This window comes from Thamnophis sirtalis, unplaced genomic scaffold, assembly GCF_051295495.1.
Source record: "Thamnophis sirtalis isolate CommonGarterSnake01/CBP01778 unplaced genomic scaffold, rThaSir2_p1.2 scaffold_1, whole genome shotgun sequence".
In the NCBI taxonomy this organism is placed as follows: domain Eukaryota; kingdom Metazoa; phylum Chordata; class Lepidosauria; order Squamata; family Natricidae; genus Thamnophis; species Thamnophis sirtalis.
The window spans coordinates 61,868,721-61,882,381 of record NW_028261381.1 but is presented as its reverse complement, the minus strand read 5'-3'; the positions used below and the strand labels follow the sequence as shown (position 1 = coordinate 61,882,381).

Here is a 13,661-nt window from a genome sequence, read left to right as displayed (position 1 = left end):
CTTAAGCCTCCTGGAGGATAAGAACAGTAACTCTTCTCAAATAGGCTCAGATTCATTCAGTTCTTCCTTGGACAGAGCAGAATATGTGGTTTTAGTCTGAATTTCTTATAGGTACGTCTTGTTCAGTTCCCACAGAGACATTCAGTTGAAAGAACTCAGTAAAGTAGCCTCTTGATAAAGTGATTCTGTCCTAGAATGAGAAGCCTGTAAGTCCTCTGGGTCTTAAGCTTCTGCAAGATTTTGGCTGCACTCAATAACCCTTCCTTACATGTCTTGTTGAATTCTTCAGTTTGATAGTTGTTTTGCTTGAAAATATACATTACACTGTAATAAACTTTATATTACCATCCTCTTAACCTTTTCCAGATGAGATTCGTACTGGCACTTATCGTCAGCTCTTCCATCCAGAGCAACTAATCACCGGAAAGGAAGATGCTGCCAACAACTATGCCCGTGGACATTACACCATTGGCAAGGAGATCATTGACTTGGTGTTGGATAGGATTCGCAAACTGGTAATAACTGCAATGCATGACGGGGGGATTTAGACTTTTTGGAGGAATGGAAGGAACTCTGCCTAAAACTGGTGGAGATGTTGGGATAGCGGGGCTTCGTGGTCCAGGATGGCTGTTGGTTATTTATGCACTTTCTGGATAATTCTAGGCATTATTTTGCCATGTTACACTTCTTTGGAGGGTGGGTAGTTGTATTTCATTTCATTATTCCATTTATTCATGTTGTTGGGCTTTAGAAGTTGAGGATGCTGAGTGCAATGCAAATGAATGGGAAATACAGAACTCTTCCTTTATGCTTCACCCTTGTCTTTTTACGTCATTCTGACTAGAAAGAATAATCTGTCCCCCTGATTCTAGTTACTGTATGTGATGTTCCCCAATTCTAATTTTGTCTCAGCCACTCATTATTCCTTTAGGGCAGTGTTCCTCAATCTCAACAACTTTTAAAATATGTGAACTCCAACTCCCAGAATTCCCCACACGGCTTAAAGTTGCCAAGGTTGAGAAACACTGCTTTGGGGCCTATACCTTCTCCATAGTGAGGGGGAGGCGTATCCAGGATGGGTTGACTTTATCCTCTCGTTGATTGGACTGAGTCATCAGAGCTCTTGGTATAAGCCTCTGGTCCACCAGGCTCCGCCCAGTTTATAGACTCAGTCCACTCAAATGGACGGTTGACCATCCTAGATCTCCAACAGGTCGAAGATATTCAAGAAAGAAAAGGAAGGAAAATTCCAGTGTCTCCCTCCTACAGCATCCCAGGCGAGCTGGCAACTCCCGGGACTGTAAGGATCGGCCAAAAGCCCCTCAGCGGGCGGCCCGCCGCCCAGGCTTCTGAGTGAGACAAGCAACACTCAGACAGGAATTTGCCGGGTGAGCAGGAGACAGAGGGCAGAAGCCTCTGGCAGGCACGCCCGGCTGCAAGGACGGCAGCAGCGCCGGAGACTTCCCCAAGAGCCGCGGATCGTGAGAAGGGACAGGCTAGGACGGCGCGGAGCCCCCCCGCCCCCTGGAAGGGAGCCTTGCAAACGCGGAGCGCCCGCCCCATTGGTACGTGACCCACCTCATTGGAGGGGGCTCACGGGCAAAGCAAGGACTCCAGCGGCATGGGAAGTGAAGAAAACGGCAGCAGCGCAGCTCTTCGGAGCACAAGCCGCCCAGCCAGAAGATTCAAAAGGGGCGCCTTCATCTCCTGGCAAAGGCGCCATCTTGAAGCCATAAGGGACCATGTGTTCCAAGATGGCGGCGCCCAGAGGCAACAGGAGACTGGCAGGACACAGGTACTGGCAACAACAGCCGGCAGTCCCACCAGGTTAGTGACCACCCCTCAGGCGGCCCAGAGAAGGGGGGGGGAGGAAAGGCAGAGACAAAAAGAAGCACCTCTCCCCCAGCGCAGAGCTGGAAACAGGCGGGGGGGGGGAGGAAAGGCAGAGACAAAAAAAAAACACCTCTCCCCCAGGGCAGAGCTGAAAGCAGGGGGGCGGGTCACAAGCCTCCCAAGCCATCTAAATAAGAAAGGAGGAGGCATTAAAGACTGGAACAGATTTGCAAGAGGGCAAGTGGCCTCAAATCCATCCCATGCCAGGGAAAGAAAAGAAAGGCTCCTGGAGGCCCCACAGCAGATGGGACTGCAGGGGAGACAACCATTTGCAGGCAAGAATCCCCTTTGACACCCCTAGTCCTTGGGGTCTCCCTCAGAGGTGGCAATCCCCCTCCCCCATGCTGCCTCCCTGAGATCAGCCTCTGCCACCCCCCCCCAGACAGGCAGGGGCCCCCAGCCAGCAAGCACCACAGGGGCCCCCAATTTTCAGACATAATGATGAAGGGCTTCCAGCAATGCCTGACATTGCTGCAGCAGCCTCAAATGCTGCCTCAGTGGCATCCTCTCCTAGGATACCTGAAGGGCTGGAAACCCAGGGGGAGGACAGCTTAGCTCCTCAGCCTTATCATGGGAGGAGAGTGAGCTGGATTGTGAGGAGGGGGAAGTCAGGGAGGAGGACCTATCCGATGACATAGGCTTGCCCCCCCCCCCCAAGCTGACCTTCACCGGGTTGTTCCAGCCTTTGTTATATAAATCACTCCTTTTTAAGGGTTATGCAGCCGCCAGGCTTGGGAACAGAGCAGCAGAGGCACCGCCTCAGCAGCAGGGGTTTTCTGCAGAAACCAGGTTTGAGGAGCAGGCCATTGAGACCGACACAGTGCCAACTCCCAGGGCCTTTCTTGAATCGGTCAAGGGGCCATTCCCATGCTCACATCCACAGACAAGGCCTTTTCAATGTGGATCAAGACATGGAGGGGGTGCTATCCCACCCACCAGGGGCGCCTTGGCTTTGGCTCTGCAACACCCCTGATTCTGCCAGGGGAACCTGAGCAGGCTCTGACGTGGGAAGTCAGGAAGGCGGGCCTCACCCTCCGAAGAGGCATCAGGCAGCCGCCTGGGCGGTGAAGGCCGCCATCACCGCCTCATTGTTCAACAGGTCTCCTCTGCTCTGGCTGCAGGAGCTGCAACAACGCATCCCCATTACCGAGGTCAGAGCGCACCAGGACATCAATAAGCTGGGGGCGGTCATCCAATCTGTGGCAGATGCCTCATTGTCTGCAACCAGGCTTGCCTCCAGGGCAATTGTTCCACTGTTGCATCTCGCAGGCTGCTGTGGCTGAGACAGTGGCAGGCAGAGGTTCACCACAGGTGGCGCCTGGCATCCACTCCTTTCACAGGAGATGTCCTTTTTGGACCCGCTCTGGACCCCTATCTGGTCGAGAATAAGGACTAGAGGAAGGATCTCCCCACAGCCCCTAAGAGGGGACAGTTCAGGACAGTGCCTTACTCCAGACGGCCCTGTTCCCGGGGACAAGACTTCGGGTCCTCCTTCTGGGGTTAGGATCCCTTCAGGGGTTCAGGGGCGGGGTACTCAGGTGCCAGGCATTACGAGGAGGCTCTTCTGGCAGGCAGAGATGCCAAGATAGGCAGCAGAGGGGCAGGCAGCAGAAGCAGCTCTTCCGAGGGAGCGGAGGATGTGGCGGGGGGGTGCCCCTCCCGCAAAAACTAAGGCCAGAACCGAGTCACCCCCCCCCCTAGGGGGGCGGTTGGCATACTTCACCGACTGCTGCGACCGTGCCTCATCAGATAAATAGGTTCAGAACACCATGAGGCACAGTCCGGCTCTGGAACTCCTGTCTAAACCCCTGGGGTTTTTCCAGAGCTGCCCGGTTTCAAATAACCCGGCACGGAGATTACTGATGCAGCTATACAACTCCTGCTGGACATGGAGCCATCCAGCCAGTGCCTCTAGACAGCAGGGCCAAGGGCATTACACCATCCCTTTCGGAATCCCCAAGACATCGGGGATGGAGGGCAATTCTGGATCTGAAGTGGCGGGACCGCTTCAATCATTACAGGAGGTTCAAAATACATTCCCTCCACTCCATCTTGGAGGGAATCAGACAGGGAGACTTCCGCTCTTTTATAGACCCCATTTAGGCCTATAGGCCTGTTTACACATTCCCATCATTAGGGATTACAGGAGGTTTCTCACGTTCAGCTACCTGGGGCAGCACTCCCATAACCAGGCCTTGCCCTTCGGCCGGTATCCCTCCCCGCAAGACTTCACCAAGGTAATGGCTGCCTTAGCAGCGAGCTGGAGGCAGATTCCAGTTAGGATTCTAGGCCACCTAGATGACCTCCTCATACAGTCATCCTTTGAAGGGGCATTAGGGGATCTAGATATCACCTTGCCATTCCTGAGGGAGCACGGGTTCTCGGGGAATCCGGTTAAAAGCCAATTCTACCCTTCCACTAGGCTCATTCACCTAGGGGCTCTGATAGACTCAGTGGCAGGTAAGATATTCCTGTCACCCAAAAGACAGTGCTCGCTAAGACGACTAGTCATCCAGGTAATCAAGGGAGACAGGGTGCCTTTAGCCACATGGTCTAGATGGTTAGGCACCAGGGTCTCAGCCTTTGGCATTATTCCTTGGGCCCGTCTCTACATCAGAGACCTACAAGGGTTCCCTTGCCATTCCAGCAAAGGCACAGGAGCTACTCCCAGGCCAGGGTTCTTCTCCCGGCAATAGTCCCACGCTCACTGATCGGGTGGACGTCCCCGGTGATAACCAAGGGCGAATTCTTCAGAACGCCAGACCGGGTGACGGTAGCCACAGGTGCCAACCTGTTCGGAGGGTGGGGGGCGCCCACCTACAAGACCAGATAGTGCAGGGACAGTGAACCAGACAGAACTGACTCACAATATCAACTGTTTGGAGCGCAGGGCAGTTCGCTTGACCCTAGAAAAATTTCACCACTCTGTCAAGGACAGACACCTTCCAGCCCCCACAGACAATATTGCACCCAAGGCCCACTTAAACAGATGGGGGGACCAAGTTGAAGGCCCTCATGCGGGAGGCCAAAAGGCCGGGTCAGTGGGCCGTAAGGAATGTTCTCTCCTTAAGGGCGGAACATATAGCGGGGGGGGGGGGACAACATCAGAGCCAATTGGCTTAGCCGGGCAGAAGTGGACAACTCGGAGTGGAGATTGCACCCGGTGATCTTCAGAGAGGCGATGGACCACCTCAGCCACCCGGAAGTCGAGCTATTTGCCACCCCCCTCCAACACCCAGCTCCCAAGGTTTACGCCAGGTACCAAAGCCTGGGGTCAGAAGGGGCAATAGCAGTTAGACTTATATACCGCTTCATAGGGCTTTCAGCCCTCTCTGGGCAGTTTACAGAGTCAGCATGTCGCCCCCAACAACAATCCGGGTCCTCATTTTGCCCACCTCGGAAGGATGGAAGGCTCCTGGCCCCTGGCCTCGGGGACTGCTCTACGCTTACTCACCCTTGCCCCGGATTCCCAGGGTCATCCAAAAATTCTTTGGGAGGGGGCGGAGCTGGTACTGGTTGCCCCCTATTGGCCCAGGAGGCCATGGTTGGCAGACCTTCAGTCGCTATTGGGGGACAGAGTGCAGAGGATTCCTCAGGATAGGCTCTCCCTCAGGCAGGGGTCACTGGAACACCCGGAACCCCAATGGCTCCAATTGACCACTTGGTGGTTGAGCGGAGCATCCTGAAGGAGGAAAGACTTTCCATCAGGGGGATAGAGCCCTTAGTGCTCAGATTTCTTCAGGCAGGCCTGGACAAGGGGTTAGACCCTAACACGTTTAGGAGACAAGTCTCGGCCATTTCTCAGCGCTTCTATGCGGTAGAGCCCAGGCACTCAGTCAACAACCTTTAGCAAGGCAGTTTCTGAAGGGGGCATCCAACCTCACACCACTCACGATACACAGGTGCCCCTCCTGGGTCTTGCATAAAGGGCTGGATGCTTTAAGGGGGCCCATTTGAACCATTGCGAACAATGTCTCTAAAGTTTTTAACCCTTAAGGTGGTGTTCCTAGTGGCCATCAAATCTGCCAGGCGGACATCACAGCTGCAGGGCCTGTCCATGGAGGACGACCTATGCATCTTTCACCAGGACAGAGAGGTGCTGCGGCTGGACCCTTCCTTCATTCCTAAGGTGGGTTCATGTTTCCACAAATTACAGGACCTGGGCATGCCTAATTTCTGTCTGGACCCTGCTCACCCCCTAGAGAAGAAGTGGCACACCTTAGATAGAACCTGCCCAAAGAGAAAGTCCGAGGCCCGGTTGGTCTCCTACCATCTGTGGTCTCTGGGTAAAAAGGTGACTTCCACCACAATAGGCAGGTGGTGAGGACCTGCATTGCTACAGCCTACCAATCCCAGGGCATGCAGGCACCAAGCCCCATCACAGCACATTCCACACAAAGTGCAGCCACCTTGGCATCCTGGGCTACACAGGCCTCATTGGCAGAGACATGTAGGGCAGCCGCAGGGTCTTCTTCCTCACCCTTCGTGAGGAACTACAAGCTGGACACCTTTGCCTCGGTGGAGGCTTTGTTTGAGCGCAGGGTACTACAGGCTGTCCACAGGGCAAGGGAGACATCTCACCAGGCTTACTTTGGCCAGGGGTCTTCAACTTATTACCCACCCTAGGGACGTTGGCTTTGGTACGTCCCATCCTGGATACGCCTCCCCCTCACTATGGAGAAAGGGCGTTGGTACTTACCTGATACGCCTCTTCTCATAGTGGGGGGGGAGTATCCAGACCCCCCCTGTCATGGTAAGGTAACATTTACTAGGTTGTAGGTTGTAATAACATGACCAAAGTAGGATTCAATAAAAAGTAGAAACCTTAACAAGGTCTGGAGTGGATGGTTCAACGAGTCGGATAGAGTTCTTCGTCTACAAACTGGGCGGAGCCTGGTGGACCAGAGGCTTATACCAAGAGCTCTGATGACTCAGTCCAATCAACGAGAGGATAAAGTCAACCCATCCTGGATACTCCCCCCCCCCACTATGAGAAGAGGCGTATCAGGTAAGTACCAACGCCCTTTTCATGTCCCTGCATTGCTCTACCCATCTCCGCCTATTCATAAGTGCTCCTTCCCCTGTAAAGGTAATAACATTGCTCTGGATTTATATACTAATTCCTAAGAAAGCACTCTCAGTTCAAAATGTTGTTGTCTTTGCTCTTCCAAACTTTTATCACTTCTTTTTAGTTCCTCTTTATCTGCTCATTGCTTGCTCGCTCTTTTTTTCCCTTGCTTCTAACTGTGGTCAGAAGCTTCTTTGAATCTCTGGGGAGGAAGGATATGTGGGGGGAGGGGTTTGCAGCTGATTGGCAAGCAGTCCCTCTTCCTTCCTGGAACCAAGCGCAAGTTCTCAGGACACTTGAACTTGGTATACTTGACATTCCAGTGAATTTCTTCATTGCACTCTAGCCAACCCTGTTACCTTGTGTAATTGGTTGCCATAATAGTAATACCAGGTGCTGCCTTCTAACCTTGAAAAATTACTTGCTGTTAATTAATTATGAAACAGAAAAGATGCCATGCCTGGCTTGGTTGTATAAGGAGATTTTGTGTGTGTAGTTAATGATTTGGAGCTAATATCCTGAGGCACAAGAAAATGACCTCCAAGTAACCAATTTGTTGAGACAGAAATCTGTAGAAAGTAAATAAAATAGTGGAATGGGTTTTCTTGTTCAGATTTGCCAGGTAAGAATAATACTTTGCATTGTAACCTAAGACATACAAACTGATGGGTGATAATTTCTTTTTCACAGGCTGACCAATGTACAGGACTCCAAGGATTTTTGGTCTTTCACAGCTTTGGAGGAGGAACTGGCTCAGGATTTACTTCCTTGCTGATGGAACGTCTCTCTGTTGATTATGGCAAGAAATCCAAATTAGAATTTGCTATTTACCCAGCTCCACAGGTCTCCACAGCTGTGGTGGAGCCCTACAACTCAATCCTCACCACACATACCACCCTTGAGCACTCAGATTGTGCTTTCATGGTGGACAACGAAGCCATCTATGATATTTGCCGAAGGAATCTGGACATTGAGCGGCCAACTTACACAAACCTCAACCGCCTTATCAGCCAGATTGTGTCCTCCATCACTGCCTCACTGCGCTTTGATGGGGCTCTGAATGTAGACCTGACAGAGTTCCAGACCAATCTAGTGCCCTACCCTCGTATCCATTTCCCTCTGGCTACCTATGCTCCGGTCATCTCTGCAGAGAAGGCCTATCACGAGCAGCTTTCTGTGGCTGAGATCACAAATTCTTGCTTTGAGCCTGCTAACCAGATGGTGAAGTGTGACCCCCGCCATGGCAAATACATGGCCTGCTGCCTTTTGTATCGAGGGGATGTGGTGCCTAAAGATGTCAATGCTGCCATTGCTGCCATTAAGACCAAGCGCAGCATCCAGTTTGTAGACTGGTGTCCTACAGGCTTTAAAGTGGGCATCAATTACCAGCCTCCCACTGCAGTTCCTGGGGGAGACCTAGCCAAAGTTCAGCGGGCAGTGTGCATGCTGAGCAACACCACAGCCATTGCTGAGGCCTGGGCCCGCCTGGATCACAAGTTTGATCTAATGTATGCCAAGCGGGCCTTCGTGCACTGGTATGTTGGGGAAGGGATGGAAGAAGGGGAGTTCTCTGAGGCTCGTGAAGATATGGCCGCTCTAGAGAAGGATTATGAAGAGGTGGGCCTTGATTCATATGAAGAGGAAGAGGAGGGAGAAGAATAGCTATAAATGCTCTACTTTGTCTGGACCGTCTTCTTCATTAAAGCAAGCTTGACTTGTATCTAAACTACAGTGATGTGTTTGTCCCAGACAGAATTCACATGGAGCATTTCTATCTAATGCAATTTTTGCTCAGAGCTTGTCTAGTAGTTCTGGCTGCCTTACTTGACAAAGGAAATATATGTAATTGTAAACTGAACAGCATAGCCTAAAAAACACACCATCTCTACTGATAATTTTGGCAAAGTAATAAAATTTTCGGTTACAAAACATTACCTTGAAACAATTATGTCTGCACCCATTCGATATCACTTCCCACAAAAGCAAATTCATCTTTTGATACAAAACTTTAAATCAAAGAATGAGGACATTTTGATTTAAAATAAGAATTGAATTAGTTGAAGAAACTGAGCTTATTTCTGAACAATAAATTATTCACCTGTTTTCCAGCTGTGGAAATTCTATACTTCTTTATATATTTTGGGAATAAAAGTTGCCTTTTAAAATACTATGTTTTATGAACTGCAGGTGTCAGAATAGGATGCCAGGCTACAATGTTGCAAAAACCAACAAACTACCAAGTAACATTTTAAATCCAAGCCATTCCATTAAAAGCACTGTGATTGGCCCAAACCTATCATAGACATTAAGTCTGAGCATGTATCTGATTTTTGTTTATTGAAACCCATGAAAGAAAAAAGTTCAGAAAATCTTAATGGGACTGTGCTCAAGCTGAGATCTTGTTAGCTTTAACAGTGCAATAGTAACTGCATTCAATAGTTATGCTGAGCCAGGTTCACAATCACTTGTATAGCAAATGTTCAGAAAATACCTTAACTCTGCTAGTGTATCTCATAAACAAAGGCGCAATTGTCTATTTGCTGCCCCCTTCGGGGAAGAGGAGCCAAGGGTGGGCCCAAAGTTGAGACCTGGGCCTTGTCTTCAGCCCTAGCATCAATGCTACCACTAAAAAAAGGCCACCTCATTCCCTTGAGGTGCAGTTGGCCCATGGCCAGTGCTCCACAGGATCTGCACCACTATAGGCGGAGTTCTGTTTCTGTAGATGGGTATCTGTGGTCTACCCAAGGCTCCTTCAGGTTGCACAAGGGTTTTGTTCTTAAAGCAATTTTGGAGAATGCTCTTCGACAGCCTCTGCAGCTCCCAAATTCTGTCCCAGTTCTGTGATTTTCAGGGGTTTCAGAGGCTGTGCATGGTCCTCTTGTGACTTCCAGAAGATCATGCAAGAGCACATCGCATACGTGTGCAGCTTCTGAATATTGCAAGAAAGCATGCACCTGTTCTTGCGAGGTTTTTGGTGGAGCTGGAAGCAGCATCTGAGTGCATCCCATTCTCATACAGCCTCCACAGTATCTGAAAATTGTGCCAGAACAGGACATGGTTTTTTGGGGGTGGGTAAATATTGGCATGTCATCAAAATCAGCATGTCAAGTTCAGCCGTGGTAGCTTTGCCATCCCCAAGTCATTATTTTGCATATTCCTGGCTGCTACATTTGGCCCTTAATCAAAAATATCTCTTGATCAGTTTCCATTTTACAGCTACTGTACATATGGTACAATTAGCCTTCGTGCTGCATCCTCTAAAAAAGTTAAAATCTTATTGCCTTCCTGCATTTTCCTTGGATATGTTATCCCCCCTTTGAGTAAATTCAAATGTCTTAATGAAGAGACTTACAAAGACTAAAATTCTAATATTCCTGCTAGCACATTGACCTGATGTTGGGGGCCACTGCTTCAGAAGAAAGCTACTCTAGGTTGGGCAGGGATATATGCATGTTTCACAACTGATAGGGAAAACTGAAAAGGAGTTACAGTAATCATAGTATACTGATACCCCACCCCCTACCATGCCTGGTTCAGCAAAAATCTATATTGTATATGGCTATATGCCATCTTTTTATACAGACTGTATACTAGTAGTCTCTTCCCTCCATTTCTGTTCTAACTGGGTTATATCACAGAAATGAAAGCTAGAAGCACCATCACCTTTAAAAAGTGATGAGTATTGTAAGGACATACGTTTTATTCCTGAAACTGGTATTAATGTCACCAATTTATTTTCTTTAAATAGAGTCAGACTTACCTTGCTATGCCACAAGGCTTTAAAAAGCAACTAATCCATGTTGCATATGTGCTACATGAGTGTATGAAAAAGAAAACCTTTTCTTTTGAGCTACATTCCAATGAAATAACATTCAGAATGGTGTGAATATCCTGTACCAGTTTCAAAAAACTGCACTCTTGTCACAGGGATATAATGAGAACTTAATACAAGTTCTTTGCTCCGTCATTTTTCACTCTATAGCTAGAAAAAAACTGCTATTCTTTGCTGGTAACTATTGGTGATGTGATATACAAAAATTGTTTTTGGAAAAAGGAAGTCATGTTTTAATTCTGGATTCCTTTCAGTCTGGTTTCAGGCCTGGGTACAGCACTGAAACCGCTTTGGTTGCACTGATCGATGATCTCTGGCGGGCCAGGGATAGAGGACATTCCTCTATCCTGGTGCTTCTTGACCTCTCAGCGGCTTTCGATACCATCGACCATGGTCTGGAGGAGGTGGGAGTGAGAGGCACCGTTCTACAGTGGTTCTCCTCTTACCTCTCCAGTAGGTCACAGTCGGTGTTGGTCGGGGGACAGAGGTTGACCTCCAGGCCCCTCAAATGTGGGGTGGCGCAGGGTTCGGTCCTGTCCCCCCTCCTATTCAACATCTACATGAAGCCGCTGGGTGAGATCATACGACGGCACGGGATAAAGTACCATCAATATGCAGATGATACTCAATTGTATCTATCTGCCCCGTGCCACTCAGTGTAGCGGTGGACGTGATGTGCTGATGCCTGGAAGCTGTCAGGATGTGGATGGGGATGAACAAATTGGTACTCAATCCCGACAAGACCGAGTGGCTTTGGATGTTGCCCCCACAGGACAGTTCAGACAGTCCATCCTTGATCCTGGGGGGTGAAAATTTACACCCCTCAGAGAGGGCTCGCAATTTGAGGGTCCTCCTGGATTCGCAGCTGACACTTGAACACCATCTGTCGGCTGTGACCAGGGGGGGGCTTTGCCCAGGTTCACCTGGTACATCAATTGCGGTCCTACTTGGACAGGGGAGCACTTCAGACGGTCACTCAGGCTCTTGTCACCTCAAGACTCGATTATTGCAATGCACTCTACATGGGGCTACCCTTGAAAAGTGTTCAGAGACTACAGCGAATCCAGAATGCAGCCGCGCGAGCAACATTGGGTGTACCGAGATACATCCATATTACACCGTGAGCTGCACTGGCTGCCAGTTGGTCTCCGGATGCAATTCAAGGTGTTGGTTATTACCTTTAAAGCCCTACATGGCTTAGGACCAGCCTTTCTGCGAGACCGCCTACTGCCATACACCTCCCAACGGCCAATAAGATCCCACAGGGTGGGTCTCCTTTGGATACCGTCAGCTGGACAGTGTCGGCTGGCGGGCCCCCGGAGGAGAGCCTTCTTTGTGGCTGCTCCGACCCTGTGGAATTAGTTACCCCCAGAGGTCCGGACCTTACCCACTCTCATGGCCTTCAGGAAAGCCGTTAAAATCTGGCTGTTCCGGCAGGCCTGGGGCTGTTGACCTTAGTGTTAAGGTCCAGCCCCGATTAGAACGTATGTGTGTTGTGAATTTTAAACTATTTTTACTTATTTTGCTTTTCTTTTTTCTTTCGTTGTAAGCTGCCCGGAGTCCTCCAGGATTGGGCGGCCTATAAATTTAATAAATGAAATGAAATGAAATAAATGAAATTCTCATAGAAGACAATAAAAACTCTATGCTGCCTTTTTTTCAGCCTGCTTACACAAAGAGTCCAGAAGTGCTACAAGAGTAATATTCACTTCAATAACTGAGTTTGAAACTTCTGTCTTCATAATGTACACAGTGCACACTTTTGCCTATGACCAACAGCCAGGAGTACATAATAAACTAAAATGGTCTTAGCATTTAGCATGCAGCCTGAGAGCTCAAGCCTCAGTGAGGGCATGTAATGTGCTCAACTAAAAGAAAAAAGCCATACAGTGCAGCATCTGCATAACAATGAACCAATTTCTGAAGTGTTATTGGCAACATTTGGGTAATAGAGTGCACACAGCAAATATTCAAGTATGTTCAAAGCCGCCCTATCTGCAGAAGAATACAACACAATGGTAAACAATCCAATCTTAGGAGCTCTTCTCTATATCAGATAATAAATTACTTGCAGACATGCAAGTAACATTAGTCCATCAGGTGGAAAACTGATTGCCTCCAGAATTGTCTCTGAATTCACAGGACAACTGGTATGACTCAGCCCAACTAATTCACATGCTGCTGCAGCAACATCTATCTCTGAACCATGTTTAAATAATTACTGCTTGTTCCTCTATCCCATTCTCTGTCAATAGAAGCAAGGTCGTACAGTATTTGTTACTTTTATCAGCTATGCTGAGGGAAAGGCCTTAAGCCAATTATAATGGGTAAAACAAGTCAATCACAGGACTTGAGTCTCCTAGGAAATTGTAGCAATGCTTCTCTTCAGAATGGTGTACAGAATACTGTATATATTCTCTATATATGTACTTTCCTGAAACACCACTGAATGCAAGGACTTGGATAACTTCTAAAGGTAATGCATTGTATATAATCTATAGATTCATCTGGTAGTGTCTGAACCCTATAGAAAAAGATCTGACAGTCTGATGGGTCCCAACATGGATGAACTGGTTATTACACTGCCTCCTAGTGACATATTCACAATAATTGTAAAATGCTTGAAGCTGCTCCATTTTGTTTTAGCTCAAAAGGAAACCTGATGAGACAAAATGCTCAATTTGGGTATTTTGTTCCAAACTCAAAACACTTAAAACGGACATTTCAAGCTTGGAACTCCTGCACATATCTATCACCGTGGAAACAATCAACTTTTCAGAGAGTTAAAATAAAAGTTCCTACCCTATGTGACTCTTGTCCCTCAAAACAATTAACAATTAACATAAATAATACCAAAAAAAGAGATTT

The 13,661-nt window shown here is 48.6% G+C and overlaps 1 protein-coding gene across 2 annotated transcripts in view; it reads left to right on the top strand.

Annotated features, from left to right (window-relative positions):
- Positions 1–8,888, top strand: part of LOC106540316 (tubulin alpha-4A chain) — a 50,552-nt gene extending 41,664 nt beyond the window's left edge. For both annotated transcript variants that reach the window (XM_087713261.1, XM_087713259.1), the window contains 2 exons: positions 367–515; positions 7,652–8,888. In XM_087713261.1, the coding sequence (XP_087569387.1) occupies positions 367–515; positions 7,652–8,623 (1,121 nt within the window). In that variant the 3' untranslated portion in view covers positions 8,624–8,888. The remainder of the gene's footprint in view (positions 1–366; positions 516–7,651) is intronic.
- The last annotated feature ends 4,773 nt before the right edge of the window (positions 8,889–13,661 follow it).